The sequence below is a fragment of the Dermacentor variabilis genome, chromosome 5, assembly GCF_050947875.1.
Source record: "Dermacentor variabilis isolate Ectoservices chromosome 5, ASM5094787v1, whole genome shotgun sequence".
NCBI classification, from domain to species: domain Eukaryota; kingdom Metazoa; phylum Arthropoda; class Arachnida; order Ixodida; family Ixodidae; genus Dermacentor; species Dermacentor variabilis.
Window position 1 is genome coordinate 180,780,893 of NC_134572.1, and position 25,115 is coordinate 180,806,007.

Below are 25,115 nucleotides of genomic sequence, written 5' to 3' on the forward strand. Positions count from 1 at the left end.
CATGTAAAACGCAGAAACACTTTTCTGAGATAACCCCTGGATCGCTTTTAATAAAATGTGTTGCGTTTGAGAGAGAAAGTCAACTTCTAGTCTCTGTTGGAAGCGTTTCAGTTTAGGGCCTGAATTATTGTTTAAAATACTTCGAAAAATTGAAAAGTTTGAAAAATCTAGAAGCACGAAATTTACAATCTAATAGCTCTGCATCAAGAACAGATATCGCGGTTCTGTAAACAGCACCTATTATGACGGTAAAAGCGGACAAATTTGGTGAATTAGTTACGTTGTGTAAAAAGGTTCTGCACAAGCCGTATTTTCATATTAGTAAATTTCTTTAAATTCATGTATAAATATATCAATTTTTTCCGCTGTAGAGGTACTATTAGATGCAACTCACCTAATTATGATAACGTTTTTCATTGTTGAGTTACAGAGTTTTAAACTTGACAGTTTCATTTTCTCAAATTTTGCGATTTGGCCAATTTTTATTAAATAATTCACAATGTAAATGAAAAACTCGAAACCAGACGTCAATAGAATTTACGTCTTCATTCAAAATCCAACAAATCCCGTCAAATTTGGTGCAGCGGTTCCCGAGAAAAGCGAATTCCCCTTCTAGATGTATTTAGATGATCGGAACACCTGAGCTAAAGCTTCATCTTAAGGAGGAGGCCGAGCTGCAACGTGAGCCACCCCCCCCCCCCCCCCCCCCCCCCCCCCGAACGAAATTTCTGGTTACGCCACTGAGCTGTTTCAATGTGGTTTCGTGCAAATCAACTATTACTAAATGCCGATAAAAGAAAAATGCGTTATTTTGCATTCCCGAATGAAAACTCTGAACTACGTTTCAATTAGCATATCATTAAACAATCGTACCATTGAATGTGTTCCAGCTGTTAAGTATCTAGGCATTATATTTGACAGTAACCTTAACTGGAGAGACCAAATCAATACCGTTTGTAAAAAGTTGTCATTCAACTTTTACACTCTCATACGAGCACGTCTACACTTTAATGTGACATTGCTAAGAACATTATATTTTAGCCTATTTCACTGCCAGCCTAGCTATTGTTGCGAGTCGTGGGGCCAAACCTACATAACATACCTTACCCCGTTATTCCGATTACAAAAACGAGCTGTTCGTGCGATTACTTTCTCCTCGGTGCGTCATCCCTCTAATCCTCTATTTCAGAGGCTGCGTATACTGCCGTTTAGTGACATTCGGGACTACAAGATTTCCTGCCTAGTAAATAAAATAATAAACACAAACACACCTCTTCCGCGTGCCATCTTCACGTTTCCGTTTTTAAACACACGGCATGCACGAAAGGGTAATCTTAATCTCCCTTTATGTTCGAATGTGTACGGCGAAAGATTAATTCAATTCTCTGGTGTTAAGCTGTGGAACAATTTGCTTCTTGAAATAAAACTCGCAAGAAATTTTGACATTACATGCAAATGCCACTTCTTATCTTGTCAAGCATGTTCTTGAGTTTTGTTTTTGTTTTGTTCGTTTTTAGCGCAGTTCTATGATTATATTTAGCAATTGCCGCTTATGTATGATACTTCCGCTATTTTGTTTTTATAAGACTGCTAATTATTGCAATACATTTTTATGTATTGGACCCATCACTAGCCGCTTTAGGCTATAGGACCAAATATCTTTGTACCCATTTTTCATATTGTTGTATAATAATATTCCTGTTTGATTTGATTTGATCCATTTCTATCAAACAGCTCACGCGCTACGCAGAGAGTTCACTATTTCTATGTGTAATTGCCAGTGGCAGTGCTTCTTTGATTTCACACCATGTCATTTTACGGCACGGCGCACCACGTAACCACTTAGCGATCGAGGACGTGTGTTGCGGTCGTACGTCGTCGAAACAATTCTTCATTATAGCAACGTCATTCTCCTGACCACCACGACAGACAATCCTCAAACGAATGGTATGAGAGAATGACATAACCGAACATTGGTCGATATGCTGGTTATGTACGTCCTTTCCGATTCCTCAGACTGGGACCGTGTCCTGCGCTTTGTGTCTTACGCCCATAATACTGCTACGCAGATCACGAATAGATTCTCTCCTTAGTACGTGCTATGTGGACACGAGCCCTTCTGTACGCTACACACCGTACTCGATTATCATCCTGATGTAAGTGACTCTACTCAATTTTCCCACGCTGCTAAATTTATTACGCTGAAGAGTGTTTTAAGGTGACCCCATTTCTCACCATATGTGATCAGCAGCGCCGAAAACGCCATCGAGACGTCTCGAATCCTTCATCGTCGTATAATCCAGACTCACGTGTGTGGCTCTGAATTCCCTCAACTAGGCCCGGTCAGTTGACAAAACTTCTTACGAAGTACCACGGTCCGCCCCGTGTGGCCAAGCAAACTTCGTGCGCCAATTACGTCGACCAGCCGCTTGAGTCTTCTTATCAACGACGACGAGGGCGTGAGATTGTGCATATAGACCGGCTAAATTCTTACTATGACTCTGCAGTCGAGTGCTGCCCATAAGTCGTCGGGATGGCCATTTTCCGGCAGGAAAGTAACTGTATTGAACAAGAGCAGTACTACGCACCGAAGCAGAATGTGGTAGTCACGCAGAATTAAGACGTAAATTCGACAATGCAAGCTTTTCGCTGGTTCTGCCAGTGCAAAGCTAGTGCAATGTGGAAAGTGCTAGCGTATTATATTGCATTATATTGCTGCATTATATTGCAAATAACTTTCCTCACTTTCCTTGGCTTCAATATGTTGCCTTCTTACGGTTCTGATTGAACAAAATGGACTCCGCAGTTCGCATTCTTCTCGTTCTAGAGAAGGTTGAGTTATAAGAAATAATAAAACGTGAGAAGTTCACGGAATATATTTCCAAAAGTGAAACCGAAGCTGCAGCGAAGACTTCGGGTGCTGCGCTCTAGGGAAAAAAAATATAAGCAGCTAGATTTTCAGCCATGCTGCGACAAAAAAAGAAAAAGCGGTAACAGGATTTCGCGATTCTAACTCCGGCAATTGAGATTGTGCGCGAGCCAACGGCACGACCGATTAGACCGCTCGGCTGCGACGAACATCGATGGCGGCGTGATACGATCGGTATTTATTTATTTATTTATTTATTTATTTATTTATTTAAAATAACTTACAGGCCCTATGGGGGCATTGTGTAAGGGGGGTACAAAATCAAGGGAGAAAAGAAAGAGTAAACAGCATTCTAAAGTGTAATACAAAAGATACGCCTCAATGCAGGGTTCATTACTACCAAAAACATGTAAAAGGAACAGCTGAAGTAATGAAAGGCCACAAAGGTATCATCGAAGACCCGAATGCGTTGTCGAATACGTCATTTTGGAACGTGTTCTCCTTCACGCGAAGACATGATGATTGGCTCAAATTATATATATATATATATATATATATATATATATATATATATATATATATATATATATATATATATATATATATATATATATATATTGTCGCAGCACTGCGCGACTGAGGCAGAGAAAGAAGAAGTAGAGTGGGCGCGCGTGATCTCGGGGTACTCTGCGCCGGCTGGGCCTGTCCTGTAGCTTCCATCTCGGACCTCGTTTCACCCTGTAAATAAACATCATTCGTAACATCTTTGGTGGTGGTGCGGAGTAAATCTTGGACAATCCTGGACGACCCAGCTCTACCAACTGTCGGACGGAGTAGGCGCTTGGCCGGTTTACGACCACAAGCAGCGGACATGGCCGATTCCGGAGAAGACAGTGACGACCCCACCTGTGGCGGACCAGACAGCAATCACGTAGGTCAGGCTGGCTACTGCACACCGCTGCGAGAGCCACCCACCTTTTCGGGGAAGGCGAACGAAGACGTCGACGACTGGCTTAAACACTACAACAGAGTGAGTCGTCACAACCACTGGAGCACTACGAAGCAGCTCGATAACGTGGTTTTTTTTCTCGCTGGAACCGCGTTCCTGTGGTTTGAAAACCACGAGAGCGTTCTGACCAGCTGGGACAATTTTGTAGAAGAATTCACCAAGTGCTTCGGGGACCCGATCTCTAAGAAAAAGAAGGCTGAGCAGACGCTTTCCCGACGAGCTCAATTACCTGGGGAAACGTGTACAACGTACATAGAGGCTGTTCTGAAATTATGCGGAATCTTCAGCGCTACCATCACAGACGAAGACAAAGTAGGACATCTGCTTAAAGGAATCGCTGAAGACGTTTATAATTTTCTTATAACGAAGGATGATCTTAGTACTCCGTCTGATCTGAGGAAACACTGCCGGGCGTTTGAAGCGCTGAAAATGAGAAGGATTGGGCCAAAGTTTGGACGCTTGGACAACGTTACTACTATTGCAAGTGTGTCCGTCCCAACCCACGACGACATCTCCTCGGTGATTCGGCAAGTGGTTAAAGAAGAGCTTGAACGCCTTAAAGTTGTTGACGACGCTCATGTGTGCCATCAGTGTGCGTTTGATCATCACTCTCGTGTGCCACCGGCCACCTGGGAACCACAGAGTTACCGATAACCTCGCAGGACCTATGCTGATCGTACGGAGAGCAGCAATTGCTCTCCGTACAACGCCGCCGCTGGGAAACTAGCTGGTGCGACCGACGGGGGTGAGGCCGCAATATGTTGATCTTCTTCAAGACCCCCTTGTGTAAAATTGTTTAAAAACAAAGTGTGCGTTTTAGTTGACAATGTGAGTGCTTTTGCCTTAGTTGACACCGGGGCGGCAGTTTCTGTTATGAGCCTGTCCTTCAAAAATCGTCTTGAGCAAAAAGTTATGTTTTCTTGGGATCGGAACGCTACCTTTCGTGGAGTTGGTGGGGAAATGTTACGCCCACTTGGGGTCTGTTCTGTTCCAGTTACGATAGGGGACCAGACATTTCGAAGTGAATTTGCTGTGCTTGAACGTGCAACGCATGACATTATTTTAGCAATTGATTTCTTGCGTGAGTGGGGGGCAACTTTGGATTGTGGAAGTGACGCGATTTCTCTTCGCCGCGACGCACCAACTTCAATGACAGATAGCACCAGTGATGCCGCGGACGTTCTCTCTGTGTCACAAGATGTGTCTTTGCTCCCTCAGACTGCAATGTTTGTACCTGTGCATACTTCTCACCCTCCTACAGGTTCTTGTTGTGGTTTAGCCGAGCCCGCCTATAACAATAAGCTCAAGAAAAATGCGATAGTCCCTCGCTCCCTCGTTGTCGCCACTGATGGTTGTACTCGTTTGTGGACAGTGAACGTTTCAACCCAATCCATAACATGGCCGCTAGGATTTAAACTGGCAAGTTTTGATGAACAAGCCATTGTCAGCGTCGGAACGGTCGAAATGTCAACTGCCGAAAAGAAATTCAACCCCAATTCCAACCATGATAATTCTGCTGACTTTAAGCGCATGATTAACAAGTCGCTGTCTTCTAGTGAGCAGTGTCTGCTGGAAGTTGTGCTCGCTTGCTACGCCACAGTGTTTGATTTTGCTCAAGGCCAACGAGCGTCCCATACACCACCGGCGTCTCGTACGCAACACCGCATCCATACACGGCAAGCAACGCCAATTCGTCAGAAGCCCTACCGCGTTTCACCTTCAGAGAGAAAAGTCATCGCCGAGCAGGTCGAAGAAATGTTACAGAAAGGAGTGATCCAGGAATCATGTAGCCCTTGGGCTGCTCCTGTGATCCTAGTGCAGAAAAAAGACAACTCATGGAGATTCTGTGTGGACTATCACCGCCTAAACACCGTCACAAAGAAAGACGTGCACCCCCTACCACGAATAGATGACGCCGTCGACGGCCTCCACTCCGCGTCGTATTTCTCTTCTGTTGATTTACGCGCAGGATATTGGCAAATCCCCGTGCACCCCTCAGACAAGGAGATGACAGCCTTCGTGACACCTGACGGTCTCTTTGAGTTCAACATTATGCCCTTTGGCTTATGCAACGCTCCAGCGACATTCGTGCGATTTATGAATACCGTGCTCCGCGGACTCAAATGGGAAATTTGCATGTGCTATTTAGACGACGTCATTATCTACGGCCGGACATTTCACGAGCACAATCAGCGCCTGTCGATCGTTCTTGACTGGATCCAGCAAGCTGGCCTTATATTAAACTCGAAGAAATTTCATTTCGGTGAGCGTCAAGCCCTCGTACTAGGTGCTTTATCAAGAATTTCGCACAGCTTGCCTCTCCCCTCACGTCTCTCCTTCACAAAGACACCCCATACCTGTGGGCTGCTGACTGCGAGTCGGCGTTTCAACAGCTGAAATTTTTGTTGATTTCCGGACCGGTACTGCGGCATTTTGATCCGGAGGCGTCAACTGAGCTGCACACTGACGCCAGCGGTGCGGGTGTTGGCGCTGTGCTTGTTCAATTCTGCGATGGCCGTGAGCATGTAATTGCCTACGCTAGTCGGACGCTTACAAAAGCGGAGACAAACTACACCGTTACTGAACACGAGTGCCTAGCAGTCGTATTCGCCATACAGAAGTTCCGTCCATATCTACATGGCCGCGCATTCACGATAGTGACTGACCATCATTCACTCTGTTGGCTGGTTGGGCTGCGTGACCTGTCTGGTCGGTTGGCCCGCGGGGCCTTGCGCCTTCAAGAGTACAGCTTTTCCGTTAACTACAAGAGCGGGCGCTGTCACACGGATTCTGATTGCCTATCCCGTCTCCCTTCGCCTCACACTAAAGATGAGGATGATGACTTCGATGACTACCTAGTTTCCATCTCTTCCGACTTTCCTGACCCGCGTACCTTCGAGAGCGAGCAACGTTGCGACCCTACCTTGAAATCCCTACGGGCAGCTGCACGTGAGCCAGCAGGAACAACACTGTTTACTTTTTGTAATGGTTTGCTGTACAAAAAAAATTACTCGGAGGATGGTCCCCCATTGCTTCTAGTTGTGCCTGAAAATCGGCGCCCTGCTGTCCTTCGTTCCATGCATGACGATATCACGTCCGGGCACTTTGACTTTGCACGCACACTACACAGACTTAGACAGATTCTTCTGGCCCAAGCTCTGGAAAACAACGAAACAGTATGTCGCCAGCTGTACTGTTTGCCAGCGCCACAAGCAAACGACGACGGCCCCAGCAGGCTATTTACAACCAGTTAGGACACTGACGCAACCTTATGAAAAAGTCGGCATCGACTTGCTTGGCCCGCTCCCAAAGACGTCAGCTGGCTACCGCTGGATTATAGTATGCGTAGATTATCTTACTCGCTACACGGAAACGGCGGCACTTCCATCCGCCACTGCAGCCGATGTCTCTTCATTTTTGTTGCATCACGTCATGCTTCGTCACGGCGCTCCCCGGGTTGTCATCAGTGACCGCGGACGGCAATTCACCGCCGACGTCGTTGAAGAACTTTTACGGCTTTGTGGTTCTGCATATCGGCATTCCACTCTTTACCACCCGCAAACCAATGGCCTCACGGAGCGGACGAATCGAACTCTTACCAACATGTTATCAACGTATGTCGCTGCTGACCACAAGAATTGGGACGCCGTCTTACCTTTTGTAACGTACGCGTACAATAGTGCCAAGCACGAAGTTACTGGATATGCGCGGTTCTTTTAGCTGTATGGACGCGCTCCCCAGAGCTTTCTGGACACTATTCTACCTTTATCGTGCGAAGAAGATCCTTCCATCGCCCAAACTCGGTGTCGTACTGAGGAAGCACGTCGACTGGCGCATCTTAGGACGTTGTCCTCATAAGGCAACAGCAAGATTCCCTATGATGCGCGGCATATCCCCGTCAGCTTTACGCCCGGTGATTATGTTTGGTTGTGGACACCTGTTCGCAAAAAGGGATTGTACCGCAAGTTTCTCGCCATTTACACCGGTCCGTTCGTTATACTCAGCCGCTTGAGTGATGTGAACTATGTCGTCGCCAAAGTGACGGCAAGTATTCGGCGTTCACGTGCGGCGCAAGTTGTTCACGTGGCCAGACTAAAGCAGTACAATCGCAGGTCCCTTTAACTCGCTCAGCGAGCTTCGTCTGCCCCCGGGGAAAATGTCGCAGCACTGCGCGACTGAGGCAGAGAAAGAAGAAGTACAGTGGGCGCGCGTGATCTCGGGGTACTCTGCGCCGGCTGTGCCTAGCCTGTAGCTTCCATCTCGGACCTCGTTTCACCCTGTAAATAAACATCATTCGTAACAATATATATGTAATGCTTGTACTATCGGCCGATGTTTGGGTTTCCATCTTGTTTTTTTCAAATGGGCCGTTTTTGTCTTGAATAATGAGCCGTCATTTCAGTAGCTTCCACAAGTTCCCATTGGTTAAGCTTTACACATTATGGGAAGAGAACTGGAAGCCCCGATGTTAAGACTGCTAAATTTGTGAATGGCGGTACACCTCCTAGAACGTGCCTGTCTGCGGAATTTGTGGAATTTGCGCCTCTACGTTTTTTTCATGCCGAAAAATGAGCCCGTCCCATTCGAAACAGGGGAGGTTCCTGCAGCGGCCGCTAGGAGCGCTGATAATGCAGTGCCACTGGATATGATGGGAAGCTGTTTGCTTTTTGAAGTGTGATCAGATTTCTTAGAACACGCACTTTTGAAGCGAGATACAACAAGAAAGAAGACGCATGTGTTTGCTGTGCTAAAGCTAGGGAAACGATGGAGCATGTTTTGTTAGAATGAGAAGATACCTACCCAGCGGTCGCTTTAGGCACCTCTGCCCTTCTCGAAGACCTTGGGTTCAGCAAGAGCAGGGGAAAAGCAAACATGTACGCAGTAGAGATTAGTAAGAGGCGACCAGATGACCAGGGGTTGAAAAGCAGGGAAACGACAAACAACGGAGTTCCCAATAGAGGTTCAGAAAGTTTGGTGATAAGAATTATTCTTGGCTTTTCTTATTCTTTTTGAAGATATATGTAGGACACTACGCAATACAGTAACAAGAGCTTGGTGGCGCCACCCACAGCCCCGTTCCAAAGGGGACGCTAGTAGCATTCGTCCATCCATCCATCCCCCCACCCTGAAAGGATGATCTGGCGGCGCACCGGTTTCAACAAACGTCGGCCATACTAACATTTGTCAATATATGCTTACAGGTACATAAAGTCCTATGCGTAGGTAATATCATAAGAAGCCAACAAACACTGGCACCAAGGACAACATAGGAGAAATTACTTGTGCTTAATAAATAAAATAAAGAAACGATAAATTAATGGAAACAAAAGTGGATGCAAAAACAACTTGCCGCAGGTTGGGAACGATCCCACAACCTTTGCATTCCGCGTGCGATGCTCTACCAATTGAGCTACCGCGGCACAGTTTCCCCGTCCATTTTCTTGGGTATTCATGTTTCCTAGCAGAACCCTGGGAGTGTTAGCCAGCGCCACCCTTCACAGACCTTGGCGCGGATGTCGAACATCCTTTCTGCCACAGGCGTTACGAGAACATGATCTTTTTGGTTGAAGGTAACCGGCGAGTAAACCCAAAAATCGGAACCACCAACTGTTGATCTTTAGAAAGTTAATTGCCGTAACTTTGCGATTTACGCAGGCAAGTGCAGGAATTGCTCTGTATCTAGAGGCTTGCAATCCGTATCCTCCAATTAGAAACATAACGTTACCGTGATTTACATTTTTCTAACTTTAACATTTGGTGCAGCAAAAAAAAAAAAACGCCCTGTACGTTTAAAACGTAATAAATTACACGCTTGGCCACTGACGCTTCCAACAGGAACTTATCCAATCGCCACAGTGAATCGGTACAAAGTTGACAAAGACATTTCCAGTTTCTCTTACGAGAGCAAACGCAACCGCTGTGATTTCTACAGGTGGCTATGGGATCGCTGAACTGCCACATGGATACTTGCCAGTTCCGCCGAGTGCAGTGCGCGGACTGCGCTGCCCCGATGGTGGCATCTGAGTTGTTCAGGCACCAACGCGAGAGCTGCTCCAAGCGGATGGTGCGCTGCAGGCGCGACTGCGGATTGAGCCTGCGCGCCGACACGGAGCGTGACCACGACTGCATCCGCCAGATGCGTGACTACATCACCACGCTGGAAGGCACGCTGGACATGCTGCGCCAGCAGATGGAGTACACGCTGCAGCACCTGTCGCACGTGAACCGCCAGATGCGGCAGATCACTGCCCGAATGGAGGCCTTCTGGGCGCGCCAGCCTGAAGAGCCCGAAGCTCCCACTACACCAAGGGTATAAAAATATACTATTTAACTTATTCAGTTGCATTCTACGTTTGTCATTTAGGCTGGATATACTCTGTTCATTAGCGTCACGTTTGTTCGAAAAATGAGAAAGGAGGCAACGAATGAACTCACTGCTAACTGCCGATTAGCCTCATTAGCTGTTTGTAAAACGGTGGATGCAAACATGGGTGCTAGAAATGGCTGGCCGTAATACAAAAAACGACGCTTACAACAGTGTGATGGAATGTGATGGAAACAATATGATGGAAACCGTGACGCGCGATGGCTAATATGCGCAAAGTGTGAATGAGGATGACTTGGATGCTAGGGGTCAGGGTGTTTTCTCTCATCGTAGGGTGCATCGAAGTAGCGCATGGCCGTACAGGGTGGTGACACCTTTTGGCCTCTGCCGCGCCACCGTTTTGCTCCGAGGTCGACGTACTGTGGCAAGTCGCTTGCTGCGCTCGTTCTTTCCAGCTTTTGTAAAGAAGAATTGTTGGGTAGTCTCCGTAGCTGCTTTGTTCTGCGCCAGGTGCTGGGCGATTGAATTGTGTTAAGTCTGAAACACCAGCATGCCAGGGTCTTGTGTACCGCTGTGTGCCGGCTCGACAACGAAAGGCAAGCGCTGTTTTCGCTTTCCACGGGATAAGGAACGGAGAAAGGTGTGCACCTGTCCGCTTTTAGGTACCAACATTGTATGGTTAGAACAATGCCGCGAAGCTTGCTGTTGTTTGTTTGATCATTCTTAAAGCGGCCGGCACGCCGCATTGAGAATGTCAAATAACTAGAATCAGTGCAAAAAAGGCAGTGTGTTTTGTTTGTTGGAGATATGACAAGGAATCTTCGCCGTCTCTCTTCCCCTACTTCGTCTCACTCCTCTTGCAGAGCATCGCAAACTTGAATGCCTAAAATTCCTTCACACGTTAATCAATTCTTCTCACCTCTCCTGTTTAGGCAATTACTTGACTTTTTTTCAAACCTAGTGTCACCATACTCTAAATATTTCAACCTTTTTTTACCCGCTTTGATTCCTTTACACAGTTTTTTTTCCTTCAACAATTGAAGTCTGGAATTCATTACCGGCGAACATCCGTTCACTACCACTCAAACAATTCACGCAAGCTTGTTTATAAATGTTGTATGTTTGTTGTTCATCCCACACTGGCAATAGCCTGATTGAGACTGCAGTATGTATAAATTAATTAGTTAGTTAATTAGGTTAATAATCTTTCATAAATTTTTCTGTAACACGGTATGCGACCAGATTTATCTCGATTGATCCGAGCCACGATGTTCTTTACCGGCTTTAAATTGAGCTCGGCCGAGAGCGGCAGGCATCCTGTTCGTCGATGACCGCCGAGCACGTTTGCTACTATCGCCGCTCCGAATTTGTGCTCAACGTCAACTGGTTGCTGATTTGTAACAAGAGACACAATTGAGGCCTACTGCATGTTATGCACCTTATAAACACTGATGCCCGACAGCACGGAAAGGCGTTCCTTTATAATGTAGGCAGTCTAGTCAACTAATTCTTCGGGTTGAGCATCCCAGTGGGCCAACGTGGGGCTAGCTACCCAATAGTCATTTCTTTTGAGATGTATACATGCAAGCATACTCACGCGTGTATTATATGCAGACGACGACGACGACGATGGGAGCACTAACGGACTCCGCCTAGTGGGTCAGAGTGAGATTGGATGATGACGAAGAAGACGTGTCTCTGCTCTGTTTGTTTTTGAACAGATTGTCCTGTTGTTCGTGAAGAACGTCTCCCTGTGTTCTGCCCGCGTTGTACCGCGACACTGGTGGAGGTGCTGGGTACTGACCGCGTTTGATGCGTCGGAGTCCTTCTGGGAGTCGTTCATCTAGCCCGGACGCACTGTCACCAGCTACCACACCCATGCATCGCATTAGTCGTCGACTGCTAGGCTTTGCCCCGCAGTTCTCCTGTCTCCAACCGCCTCTCTCCAGGAGCTGCACACATCTCGCAATGGCTGAAGCCAGTCCACCACAAGTACCCCAAAGCAGTCGGTTTCCCAGTCCACAACAGGTAACCGTTCTGCATCCGCTGGTTCCCGATCGCTGTGGCGGTGCAGTCTTCGAAGACATTGAAGATTGGCTGGACAATTATGAACGCGTCGCATAGATTAATCAGTGGACTGAGCAGCAAAAGCTCTCCAACCTCTATTTCGCCCTTGAAGACAGTGGTCGTACTAGGTTCGAGAACCGCGAGGGTAGCCTCCCGAGCTGGCATGACTTTCGGCAGAGGATCACGAATACTTTTGCGAGTGCCAACCGACGCGACCGCGCCCAGCAAATGATGGAGCTACGCGTGCAACAACCTAATGAGTCGGTCACAATGTTCGCCGAGGGCATGGCCCGCCTCTTTCGTAGAGCCGACCCGAACATCACCGAAGATAAGAAGTTGCGCTACCTCATGCGAGTTGTAAAAGAGCAGTTGTTCGCGGGGCTTGTGCGCGATCCGCCAGTTACTGTCGCTGAATTTCTCAAAGAGGCTACGGCTATTGAGCGGGCACTTCATCAAAGATGCAGGCAATACGATCGACTGTCCACCAGCACTACAATCAATGCCGCCGCCGCAGTGACTCCCAAGTATCAGTACTCCTTGAGTAAGTTGGTCAAAGAGCTCATTAGAGAGTAAATTCAAAATATTCTAACACCGACACTAGATAGACCCGTCGCGTAAATCACCGAAGTGGTGTGTGACGACATCCGGCAGGCGTTCCCGGTAACCGATCTTCAAGACCACCAGCGACCCGTGAGTTAGGCCACCGCTGTCGGATGTCCACCACCGGTTGCAACCACATCGCCGTACCACCAGCCTCCGACAGCCGCTTCTTGGTCACCGCCGCAAGAGGAGGCTTCGAAGCGCGCAGCCGTTATGGCGCTTCAGTCATACCGCCAGCCGTCGTTCGCCGCGTGTTGGTCACCGCCGCAACTTCGGAGAACCGACGTATGGCGCACTGTCGATATTCGCCCACTCTGTTTACACGGCGGAGGCGCTGGCCAAATTTCGCGTCATTGCTAGCATCGTGACACAACATTTCAACCTCTTCGCCCGTGGTCCTATGGTCGACGTGCACATGACGACGCTTTGCTACGCCGCGACGACGCTGCTTTTCAGGGACCCCCAATAGCACGCCCTAGTGACGAATTCGTGCCCAATGATCGGTCCGATTTCCGCCGTCGGTCGCGTTCTCCAACCTCTCCACGTCAGATGGCTTCATCTACTGGACGTGCTTTTGCGGACCTCCGAGGACGAAGGTCGCCCAGCCCCCGTCGGGGAAACTGAAGGCGGCGACCTCTGGGGGCAAGGTTGCAGGCCTGCTGCAAGACACAAAAAAGCCCCCAATGTTCTCGCTGAAGAACGACTTGAAGCAGATAAACACTGAATAAATTGTGAGCGCCGACATTGATGATTTCGTGGATGGGCAGCCGGTGACAGCGTTAGTCGACACTGGTGCCGACTTCTCTATAGTGAGTTAGGAACTCGTTCGCCGCCTGAAGAAAGTAAAGACGCCATAGACGGGACCTCACATAAGGTCGGCAGGCGCCCAATTACTGATGCCTACTGGAAGATATACTGCTAGAGTTAACATCGGGGATTCTTCTTTCGTGGCCGCTTTCATCGTCTTTCCTGTATGCTGCAAAGATTTAATTATTCGAATGGACTTCCTAAAAAAATATGTCGCCGTAATTAACATCCCGGACCGCATGGTGATGTTTTATAAGAGCTCCGGTTTAGTCCATTGCTTATCGCGGCAACACAACTCCTTTTGTCTAAAAGAAGACGACGTCGCCATTCCCCCTCGATCGTGTGCGCTTGTTTCGGTAGCATGTAACATACCGTTTTGTTGCGAAGGAGTTGCCGACCAAATAACCACGTTGTTGTTTACTCATGGTATCTCGGTCGCACGAGGAATCGTGAATGTCTCCGATGGGCGCACAAACCTGTTGCTAACAAATTTTAGCACAGAGCGACGCCACCTTCCCAAGGGCACGGCTGTGGCTTGTTTTGACGGCGTTGCGTATGTTCGTGGCTGCTGTTCAGTACTCAAAGAGGCACCTACGCAAGACCCAGCTCCTGTACTTGACGTTAGCACTGCTTTGTCGCAGCACGAACGAGAGCGCCTTCTTACGCTATTGGCCAAGTTCAACGACTGCTTTGCGTCGACGTCAATAGTCGGTCGCACACCTCTAACAAAGCACCGAATAATTACATAGAATATGGCAAGACCAATTCACCAAAATACATATCGTGTGGCTCCTAGAGAACATGATGCCATACAACAAGTGACAAAAATGCTGGAAGACGACGTGATCCAACCATCAACGAGTCCCTAGGCATCTCCTGTAGTTCTGGTCAAGAAAAAAAGACGGCAACTTGTGTTTCTATGTCGACTACCGAAAGCTAAATGACGTGACGAAGAAAGACGTATACCCGCTTCCCCGTATAGATGATTCACTCGACAGACTTCGACAGGCACGTTACTTCTCTTCAATGAACTTAAAAAACGGATATTGGCAAATCGAAGTAGACCCGAGAGACCGTGAAAAAACTGCTTTCATGACGCCAGATGGCCTACACAAATTTAAAGTCTTGCCTTTCGGCTTGTGTTCTGCCCCTGCTACGTTCCACCGCCTCATGGACGCTGTACTTTCGGGTCTGAAGTGGAAAACCTGCTTAGTGTATCTCGACGACGTCATCGTGTTCTCCGCAACGTTTGAAGAACACCTCGAACGGCTTGTGGCGGTTCTGCAGTCCATACGGTCCGCCGGCCTCACCCTGAAGCCGCAGGAGTGCCACTTTGGCTTCGTGGAACTGCAATTTCTCGGTCACGTCGTCAACCACGCAGGTGTCCGGCCGGATCCTGAAAATAATACAGCCGTGGCACAGTTTCCTGTACCATCCGATAAAAAGACTGTCAGGGGCTTCCTCGGCCTCTGTGCCTATTACCGGCGGTTTATTGCAGACTGCGCGCATTGCGTCGCCGTTAACTCGCCTGACGAGAGGCGACGTTGCTTTTGTATGGGGCGACGAAGAGCAAAGTGCATTCAACGACTTGCGGCAACGTCTCCAGACACCCCCAGTGCTTGTTCACTTTGATGAGACCGCTCCTACGTTGCTGCACACTGATGCCAGCAACGTTGGCTAGGGAGCTGTTCTTGTGCAGCGGCAAGACGACCCAGAAAGAGTGCTTGCCTATGCAAGTAGAACACTCTCACGTACAGAGGCGAATTAATCCACAACTGAGAAAGAATGCATTGCCGTGGTATGAGCGGTTATGAAATTTTGCCCATATTTGTATGGCCGCCACTTCACAGTTATCAGCCACCACCATTCACTCTGTTGGTTGACAAACCTTAAAGATCCTTCTGGATGACTGGCGCGTTGGAGCCTAAGGCTGCAAGAGTTTGACATGACTGTCACGTACAAGTCGGGTAAACGACGCACGGATGCTGACTGCTTGTCTCGATTCCCGATAGAGTCAGCTGTTCCGCCCGCAGAAAAAGATTCAGCATTTCCTTGTGTTATGGACACATCTGCCATCGCGCAACAACAACGGGACGACCCTGAGTTGCTTGTATTAATTAATTACTTCGAGGGAAGATCTGCGAAACCACCTAGAGTTTTCGCAAGAGGACTGTTGTCGTTTTGTTTACGGGCCAAGGCCTTTTACGAAAAAAACCTTTATTCGACCGGGTCCCCCTATTTTCTTGTCATTCCTGCAGCTCTTCGTACGGAAATACTTCAAGCTTGCCACAACGAGGTGACTTTAGTCACTTAGGCTACACGCGGACATTTAATTAGCCAGAGTGCAGCAAAGGTACTACTGGCCGAGACTTACCACCGCCGTGAAACATCACGTTCGCACTTGTCTCGACTGCCAGAGGCGCACGTCGCCTCCGACGAAACCAGCCGGCCTCCTACAACCCGTCCACGTCCCTCGAAGACCATTTGAGCAAATTGGAATGGATATTCTTGGCCCACTTCCTGCTTCTACTGCAGGCAATCACTTTGTTATCGTCGCAACCGACTATCTCACACGTTACGCTGAAACAAAGGCAATCCAGAGCAGCACAGCAGCCGAGGTAGCGCGCTTTTTCATTGAGCACGTGGTGCTGCGACACGGCGCGCCGACTGTCGTAATAACAGACCGAGGAACCGCATTTACGGCTGCACCTTTACATCACGTCTTGCTACTAAGTGGAACGGCCCATCGAAAGTCAACCGCCTACCATCCACAACCCAATGGGTTAACAGAGCGCCTAAACAAAACCATTGAAGACGTGCTATCAGTGTACGTGGATGTCGAACATAAAAATTGAGACGATATTCTTCCTTATATTACCTTCGCATATAACACGGCGAAACAAGAGACGACGTGCGTGACTCTGTTCACCCTTGTTTACGGACGAGATGTACGAACAATTCTGGATGCGATGCTTCCACACGACTTTGACGACACTGATATGGACGCCGATGTCTTTACGCAACGCGTAGAAGAGGCTCGGCAGCTCGCGCGCTTGCGGATCTGCCAGCAGCAAGACTACGACGCAGGCCGCTACGATCTTCACCGTAGAATAGTTACCTATGAAGTCGGCGACAGAGTGTGGGTTCGGACACCCATACGGAAACGAGGCCTCTCCGAGAAACTGTTAAGGTGATACTTCGGATCATACCGTGTATTGCGGCGACTCAGTGATGCCACCTACGAGGTGGTTAACGAAAATCCCAACTGTACGCGGTGCCGCACACAACGTCCTGAACTTGTGCACGTTGTCCGCATGAGGCTGTATGTGAACGATTAACTATGCTAGCGGCCTTTACTTCCGCAAGTGACATTTCTTGTCTAGCATCGGGACGATGCTCTCGTAGGGAGGGACAAATCACGCGTGTATTCCGTGCAGACGACGACGACGATGGGAGCACTAACGACTCCGCCGAGTGGGTCAGAGTGAGATTGGATGATGACGAAGAAGACGTGTTTGTCTTTTTCTCTGTTTGTTTTTGAACAGATTGTCCTGTTGTTCGTGAAGAACGACTCCCTGTGTTCTGTCTGCGTTGTACCGTGACAATATGCTATTTCCGTGTGCAAGAAGCTCATAGGATTGCGAGTAAATGTGCAAGGCCTTTATACACCTGAATTTGCTGGCGCAAGCGCATGCTAAACAAGAATATCGGCTGACGCTCCACTGTCCCCCGTATCTGCTCTCGCACCAATATGGCGGTCACGAAGGTAGTGTCTCCACCCTCTATGGTGGCGCGCTACATCGAGGCACCCTATCTTGTTGGAGTGATCTAAGCCCGAGGGTCATTTTGAAGCACTGGAAACTTTGTATTCCCACGGTATACTGGGCCGTACACCCAGTCTGAAAGGTTTCTTTTTGGACAGAGTATTGCATCAATACAGTACTCACATATGGGGCAGAAACCTGGAGGCTTACGAAAAGGGTTCTACTTAAATTTAGGACGAGACAACGAGCTGTGGAAAGAACGATATGTGTAACGTTAAGGCATAGGAAAGGGAGCAGATTGGATGAGGGAACAAACGCGAGTTAATGACACCTTAGTTGAAAACAAGAAAACGAAATAGGGAGGGGGGGCATGCGCAGGACATGTAATGAGGAGGGAAGATAGCCGATGGTCATTAAGGGCTACGGACTGGATTCCAAGAAAAGGGAAGCGTAGCAGGGAGCGGCAGAAAGTTAGCTACGCGGATGAGATCAAGAAGTTTGCAGGGACAACATGGCCACAATTAGTACATGAACGGGGTAGTTGGAGAAGGATGGGAGAGGCCTTTGCCCTGCAGTGGGCGTAACCAGGATGCTGCTGCTGCTGATGACGATGATGATTGCATCAATGAGCAGGGGTTTGGGAACGAATTACGACAGTACGTTGAGGCGCCCCATAAAGCGAGGTGCGCATGCAGGTGCGATAACTCTGCTTCAAAAAGCCCAAACACATTCTTATTGCTCTTAAAGGCGATGCTCGACAGTTACATTGCAAAAATTAAAAACGTAGATATATATAAATCTTATCGGAAAGCTACGAACGTTACCTCAATTCATCCTGTATCTACCAAGAAAGACCAAAGCCACACATTCTGATTGGATTAAAATTTGTATTCCTCAGTAAATTTTCTATGAAATTCCATCCAAATCGCCTGTCACCGGACGCTGTTGCGAATTTATTTGCATTTGTTACCGAGACTATAATCAAGGAAATTCTGCACATCAACAATGATACAGGCCTGCTAAAAGAAAGTTAGAAATACCACCTAAGTTCCATTCAGGTGGCCCAGTAAATAATACGGACAGTAGACTACAACTTGAATGATGGAAGTGGGAGCGAAGATAGGTTGTTGTGGCGCCATGGTGACACACTTGAAAACCATCAGAGAGTGAGTGCGGCTGTTCGGGGAAACCGAGCGGGAGGAGGAGGGTAGTGTTGGAATCTCAGCGCTGACACCCGTTGTTACAAATGGGTTGCAAGCCCCAAGGGTAGCGTTGGCCTGGCGGCCTGGGGAACAACTGGAAGCATCCGAGGGTCCCGGCAAAGCATGAGTCGACTGGTAACAGAACAACTTGTTTATTCTAGCATCGCAAAAGAGCGGGCGGTCAGGTCGACCGAAGTGGAGAGACGGGAGAGCACGTAACTCAACTGAAGAAATCGGAGCCTCTCTTGGCGTCCGGGGGCAGGTGCTTTTTATACCCTCGCAGTTGAGGGCAAGAAGGAACGTCTCGTTAGAAGCGCACGTGACGGCGCCGCTTGGGCACGTTGAGACGAGTAGGTGACGCATCCGCCGGGCCGGCGCCGCTCAGACCTCCTCGCTTCACAGTTGGGGGAGCTCCTCTCCCCGGCTGCCGCGCTTTGACAAGCGTGGGCACCAACATGCACACACACACACACGCGCGCACACGAAGACACGTGGCATTAAAACATGCCTGAACGCGCTTGGCGGGGAGGCGTATCGGCGGCGCTGAACGGGCCAAAATGTCCGCCGCTTTGAACGAAGCCCCGGAGTTCGTTGCATCCGCGCCGGCTATACCGCGCGTTGTAGGCGAAACGTAACAGACCGCCCCGCCGCGGGAAGGAGATCCCGATGGTCAGGGGACTGCATCCGCTGTCCGGAGGGATATCGCTCGATGATGCTCATAACCGAAGTCGGGGGTCCTTCGGCGTTTCTTGAGCGCAGCGCACAGAGCAGGCCTCGTTCTCTCGTTCAGGTCCACACAGGACACTGCAAAGTGACTTCGGGAGAGTTGACATTTTTGTTCTCGTTCCCGGCAAGCGTTAGAACTACGCCGAAACTCAACCGCTCAGTCAGCAAGCACGAAACAACCCTCACCAAGTCCTGCCAGGCTCTTTCCCCTTTTATACCTCTGCCTAGTTCCTGACAGTAGTCTAGCAGCACTCAGAACGCGTCCACAAATTGGAAAATTGCACTAGAAAGCACGTCATCACTTTGAAACACTAAACAAAAGCAATATGTTAAAAATACTGCCTCAGGAAGAAAAACATCAGTAACAAACAACTCTGAGGCTGATTCCTACGTTAGGGGCTTCGACTTATGCCATCGGCGTTACGGTTGAGACTACCCTTTTTGTAACGCACCTCAAAGGAATATTGTTGCAAAGCGAGGCTCCAGCGCAGGAGGCGGCGATTTGTGGAAGAGATGGTCTGCAGCCATTGGAGAGGGCAGTGATCCGTCTCGAAGCATGCGAAGCGGAGACCGCAGCGAGCGACCGTACACTAGCTCAGCTGGCGAAAACCCCTTAGCCGCATGCGGCGCGGTCCTCAATGCAAACATCACCCCAGGCAGACACAGCTCCCAGTCAGTTTGTTGTGCAAACCACAATGCTCTCAACACGCGCTTCATGACGGAGTGGAGCTTCTCAACGGAATTCGACTGCGGGTGGTACACTGAGCTGTGTAACAGCTTTACCCTACACCTTTCGAGAAAAGTTGTCGTCAAAGCGCTAGTAAACACTGTGCCCTGATCTGACTGGATTTCCTCAGGAAAACCAACTCGCGCAAATATGGACAGTAGTGCATTGACTATCTCAACTGAGCTGAGTTCTTTAAGCGGCACTGCTTCAGGGAACTTTGTCGCTGGGCAGATCACAGTCAAAATGTGTATGTACCCCGTGGCTGTTACCGGCAGAGGTCCCACTGTATCAATAACGAGCCGTCTAAAAGGCTCCGTAATGATAGGTACCAACTTTAACGGCGCCCTCGATTTGTCCCCTGGTTCGCCCACCCGCTGACAGGTGTCACATGTCCTCACAAAGTGGTCTGCGTCCCGAAAACACCCTGGCCAATAGTATTCTTGCAAGAGACGGTCCTTAGTTTTCTTAACTCCTAGGTGTCCGGGCCACGAACCCCCATGCGACAAGCGCAACAGATCCTGACGGTAGCACAGAGGCACGATCAGCTGATCGAACTCCACTCCCCTGCGGTCTAGATACTTCCGGTACAGGACCCCACCTCTTTCCACAAAACGAGCATTTTTCTTGGCGATACCTTCCATGACATTGCAGCGTATGTTTTCTAGGATGCCATCCTTTTTTTGCTCGGCTATCAAAGCCGACCGGCTGACTTTTAGCAACCTATTAAGTCCGTCTGACGTAGGCGCGATGAACAAATCTGCAGATAGCTCTTCTACCTTTCCCGTGTCGGGCATTTCCTCTTCAGTATCTGGTGCCTTCAACGCTATAGGCTCAATTTTATTCAGTTCGGGCGTGCTCTGAATATCAGCTTGATGCGCCTCTGACCCTTTCTCATTGTTCGACAAAGTTGGCCCCGCAACTACCGCCTTTGCAGCGAGCTCCCGAACCTTCGATCTGGTTAAGGCCTGAGCGCTAGCCTCACCAAACAAAAGCCCCTTCTCGCGCAGGAGGTGATCGGACCTGTTCGAAAATAGGTACGGGTACTGGGGGGGCAGCATAGATGACACTGCGGCCTCCGTCTCAAGCGCTCCGAAAGGTCCTTCAATAAGCACTTTTGCTACGGGCAGACACACGCTATGAGCTTCCACGGCTTGCTTGATCCATGCGCACTCGCCCTTGAACACATTGGGTTCTACGTAAGAGGGGTCAACTACATCAATTGTAGCTGCGGAATCGCGAAGCACACGGCACTCTTTCCCGTTCACGAGGAGGTCTCGCATGTAAGGCTCGAGAAGCTTCATGTTCTCGTCAGTGCTGCATAATGACAAAAACACGACTTTTGTTTTTGTTTCCGGACACTGCGCCGAAAAGTGACCCGGCTTCTGACATGTATAACACACGCGCGCTTGCCTCATCTCGAACCGTTTTCTGCGTTCGGCTTCGCCTGCCGCCGTCTCCTTAGGTTCGGTCGGACTGCTTTCACTCGCATCCGCACTACGTGTGTTCCCCCTTGCTCTCATGGGTGTGAACTTCGGCCTCTCAAACTTCGAACCAAATTCACCCTTTTGACCGTCGTTAGCTCCGCGAGCCCGACGGGTCACAAACTCCTCGGCTAGCTCAGCGGCTTTAGCCACTGTACTAACGTCTGGCCTATCCAAGACCCAGTACCGCACGTTCTCAGGTAACCGACTATAAAACTGTTCTAGCCCGAAACACTGCAGAACTTTCTCGTGATCACCAAACGCTTTCTCTTCTTTGAGCCACTCCTGCATGTTTGACATAAGCCTGTAGGCAAACTCTGTATATGACTCACTTCTGCCTTTCTCATTTTCCCGAAACTTCCGACGGAACGCCTCCGCTGACAGCCTGTACTTTTTTAGCAGACTCGATTTCACTTTGTCGAAATCCTCTGCCTCCTCTCTCTTCAAGCGAGCGACTACGTCGGCCGCCTCGCCGGGTAACAAAGTGAGCAAGCGCTGTGGCCACGTTTCCCGAGAGAACCCCTGCTTCTCGCACGTTCGCTCAAAGTTAACCAGGAACAAACCAATGTCCTCTCCAAGCTTAAACGGCCGCATCAGGTCTGTCATTTTGAACGATACTCGTTCTCCTGCACCGTGTGCCTGACTTCCATTACGAGCGCGTTCCATCTCTACCTCGAGACGCTTCATTTCCAAAGCGTGTTCGCGCTCTTCTTTTTCTTTCTGCTCTTTAAGTTCGTGCTCCTGTTTCTCTTTTTGCTCTCTAAGTTCGCGCTCCTCTCTCTCTTTTTGCTCTCTAAGTTCACGCTCCTGTCTCTCTTTTTGCTCTTTAAGTTCGCGCTCATGTCTTTTTGCCCTCTCCTCAATGGTCTCAAGCCATTCCGACAGCTCGTCATCCTCAGCTTCTAACTCAAGAATAGCCCTTAGCAGTTCTGGTTTTCTGAGTTTGTCTGAGACATCCAGACCCAATTCTCTTGCAAGCTCCAGCAATATCGGTTTGCGCAACGACTTCAAATCCATGGCTGCTCTGAATGCTGCTTTCTCTACTGCCTACTGTTGTCTTGCCGCAAACTAACCCGGCAGCAACGACAACCACAATTACCAGCTCTGTTTCGGACACTAACAAAAGCCTGGCAAAACTCAGAAGAAGAAAGTCCCGCACTCACCAAACCTCGCAGCCAAGAATTAAGCGCAGTCGTTCCGCTGCAGGCAACCAGTCATCACACAGGGCTCGTTGCACTGCTCCCGGATGGTCGTTGTGCTGCTCAGCATACAGTCAACTGCATATCTTCGCTGCTGGCCTCCGTTGTCGCGATCTCACCGCTGGCAGACAGTTGTTGGAATCTCAGCGCTGACACCCGTTGTTGCAAATGGGTTGCAAGCCCCAAGGGTAGCGTTGGCCTGGCGGCCTGGGGCACAACTGGAAGCATCCGAAGGTCCCGGAAAGCATGAGTCGACTGGTAACAGAACAACTTGTTTATTCTAGCATCGCAAAAGAGCGGGCGGTCAGGTCGACCGAAGTGGAGAGACGGGAGAGCACGTAACTCAACTGAAGAAATCGGAGCCTCTCTTGGCGTCCGGGGGCAGCTGCTTTTATACCCTCGCAGTTGAGGGCAAGAAGGAACGTGTCGTCAGAAGCGCACGTGACGGCGCCGCTCGGGTACGTTGAGACGAGTAGGTGACGCATCCGCCGGGCCGGCGCAGGACAGACCTCCTCGCTTCACAGTTGGGGGAGCTCCTCTCCCCGGCTGCCGCGCTTTGACAAGCGTGGGCACCAACATGCACACACACACACGCGCGCGCACACGAAGACACGTGGCAATAAAACATGCCTGGACGCGCTTGGCGGGGAGGCGTATCGGCGGCGCTGAACGGGCCAAAATGTCCGCCGCTTTGAACGAAGCCCCGGAGTCCGTTGCATCCGCGCCGGCTATACCGCGCGTTGTAGGCGAAACGTAACAGTAGCCGGCAGTGCAAAGCCCTTGTGATAAAGCTTGCGATGTCCATTGCCAGGTGGAGAACTTGCGGCTGGCGTCGAGGGGACCGTTCCGCAACACCATTGCTCCAATTTGTGCGGAACAAAATAGGGTACAGGCTGGAAAAATGAGTACCGTGCACTCCGATATATCGTGATACGCCTTCGAAGCGCTACCGCAGACCGGGCCGAAGTCTGGGTAGCATGTGACGTATAGGAGACTACGAAGTGTAGGCTATAGAATTTCTTGGTCTATAGGCGGCCGCGAGCTATAACCCGCGTTCGTGCAATCAGGGGAATGTATGAAAGTGGTAGGTTGTATCGTGATTGTGGAATGCCTCCAGTTGTGGCATTATGTCGGCAGAGTGACAGCCTCGACTTCGTTGGTCACCATACAGCATGGCAGTCTGACGGAGGCTATCATCGCGGTCGCAGGAGCTCGTTCAATGCCAGGCAGTGTAGGTGTTCATAGATAAACGCGTTCCTATGTTTTTCAATGTTTTAATGGATTAAATAGAAGCAAAGTTTTGTCGAACGAATATTTATTGGTTTGTGTATATTGAGTGGCCACAAATTTTCGCATTATTATTAAAATTGATATGTTTAACGTGTTTATATTTTCATATAAATTAATTCCTCCTCATTGCAGTATAGCTGCACACGACATGATTTATTTTAGGAAGAGTTTATGATCGCACGTGAAACGCAATTAGCTATTGAAAGCAGCGTGACGTTCTGCAGGTTATGCAGAATATCACAGTAATTCTGCGCTCATTGTGCGTTATTTTGGACCAGCTCACAGTAGCTCAAAAAAAGAAAAAATGAATTGTTCAACAATATCTCTTCCAAGCTGCAGCAACGGTTATGTGTTAGTCCTTTTATTTCTCGCAAGGCTGAGCTTCATTCTACACTTGCCTGAATTCCGCGCGCGGAAAGGCGGCAACGTATGAGCCCCGTTATCGGTGTCATAAGTGGTAACCTTCGGCTCTTTGATAACAGTCTCACAGGTAAAATTTTGAAAGCACACTTCAAACAGTATGCGCTTGGCATAGGAGACAGTATACTGATGAGAACAAGTCCTCAAGACAAGCTTCAGCCTACCTTCTAGTCAGAAAAAGAAAGGAACTCTTGCTCACTTTCATTCAGCAGCATATATCCGGCTGCTTCAATGCATGTCGTCAAGAATGCTACAACTGCTGGGCATGGCTCTTGCTTCGCAGTCACCCGCATTGGGCCCGTTGCGCTGTAGTCAACAGCAGGAAAAGCACCTGCCTGGGCGAAGCTTGTTCGAAAGCAGAACGGGTGGAAGCGCCAGTGGACCATCGTCCATCCAACACGCCGCTCGCTTCTCCGTGTCTCCTTCAAACAGGCACCGGTGGGAATTTCCAACCAGTCCTGCCTTCTGTCCTATTCAGCGACAGCAAAACGAAGTGGCAAGTACTCATTACAGTGATTATAACCTATAGAAAGAGTAGTGACACACCGAAACTATTGTACATATAACTGTCATATTTATAGTACGAAATACTATATCAGCAATCGAGGAAGTCGATACTGGTGTGAACA

The 25,115-nt window shown here is 49.1% G+C and overlaps 1 protein-coding gene across 2 annotated transcripts in view; it reads left to right on the forward strand.

The window, feature by feature from the left end:
- LOC142582051 (uncharacterized) overlaps positions 1-25,115 on the forward strand; it is a 63,230-nt gene that overhangs the window by 31,028 nt on the left and 7,087 nt on the right. Inside the window, exons 3-4 of one of the 2 annotated variants that reach the window (XM_075691471.1) lie at positions 9,811-10,188; positions 24,770-24,982. In XM_075691471.1, coding sequence (XP_075547586.1) covers positions 9,811-10,188; positions 24,770-24,982 — 591 coding nt within the window. The remainder of the gene's footprint in view (positions 1-9,810; positions 10,189-24,769; positions 24,983-25,115) is intronic. The other variant, XM_075691473.1, reaches the window with a different exon arrangement.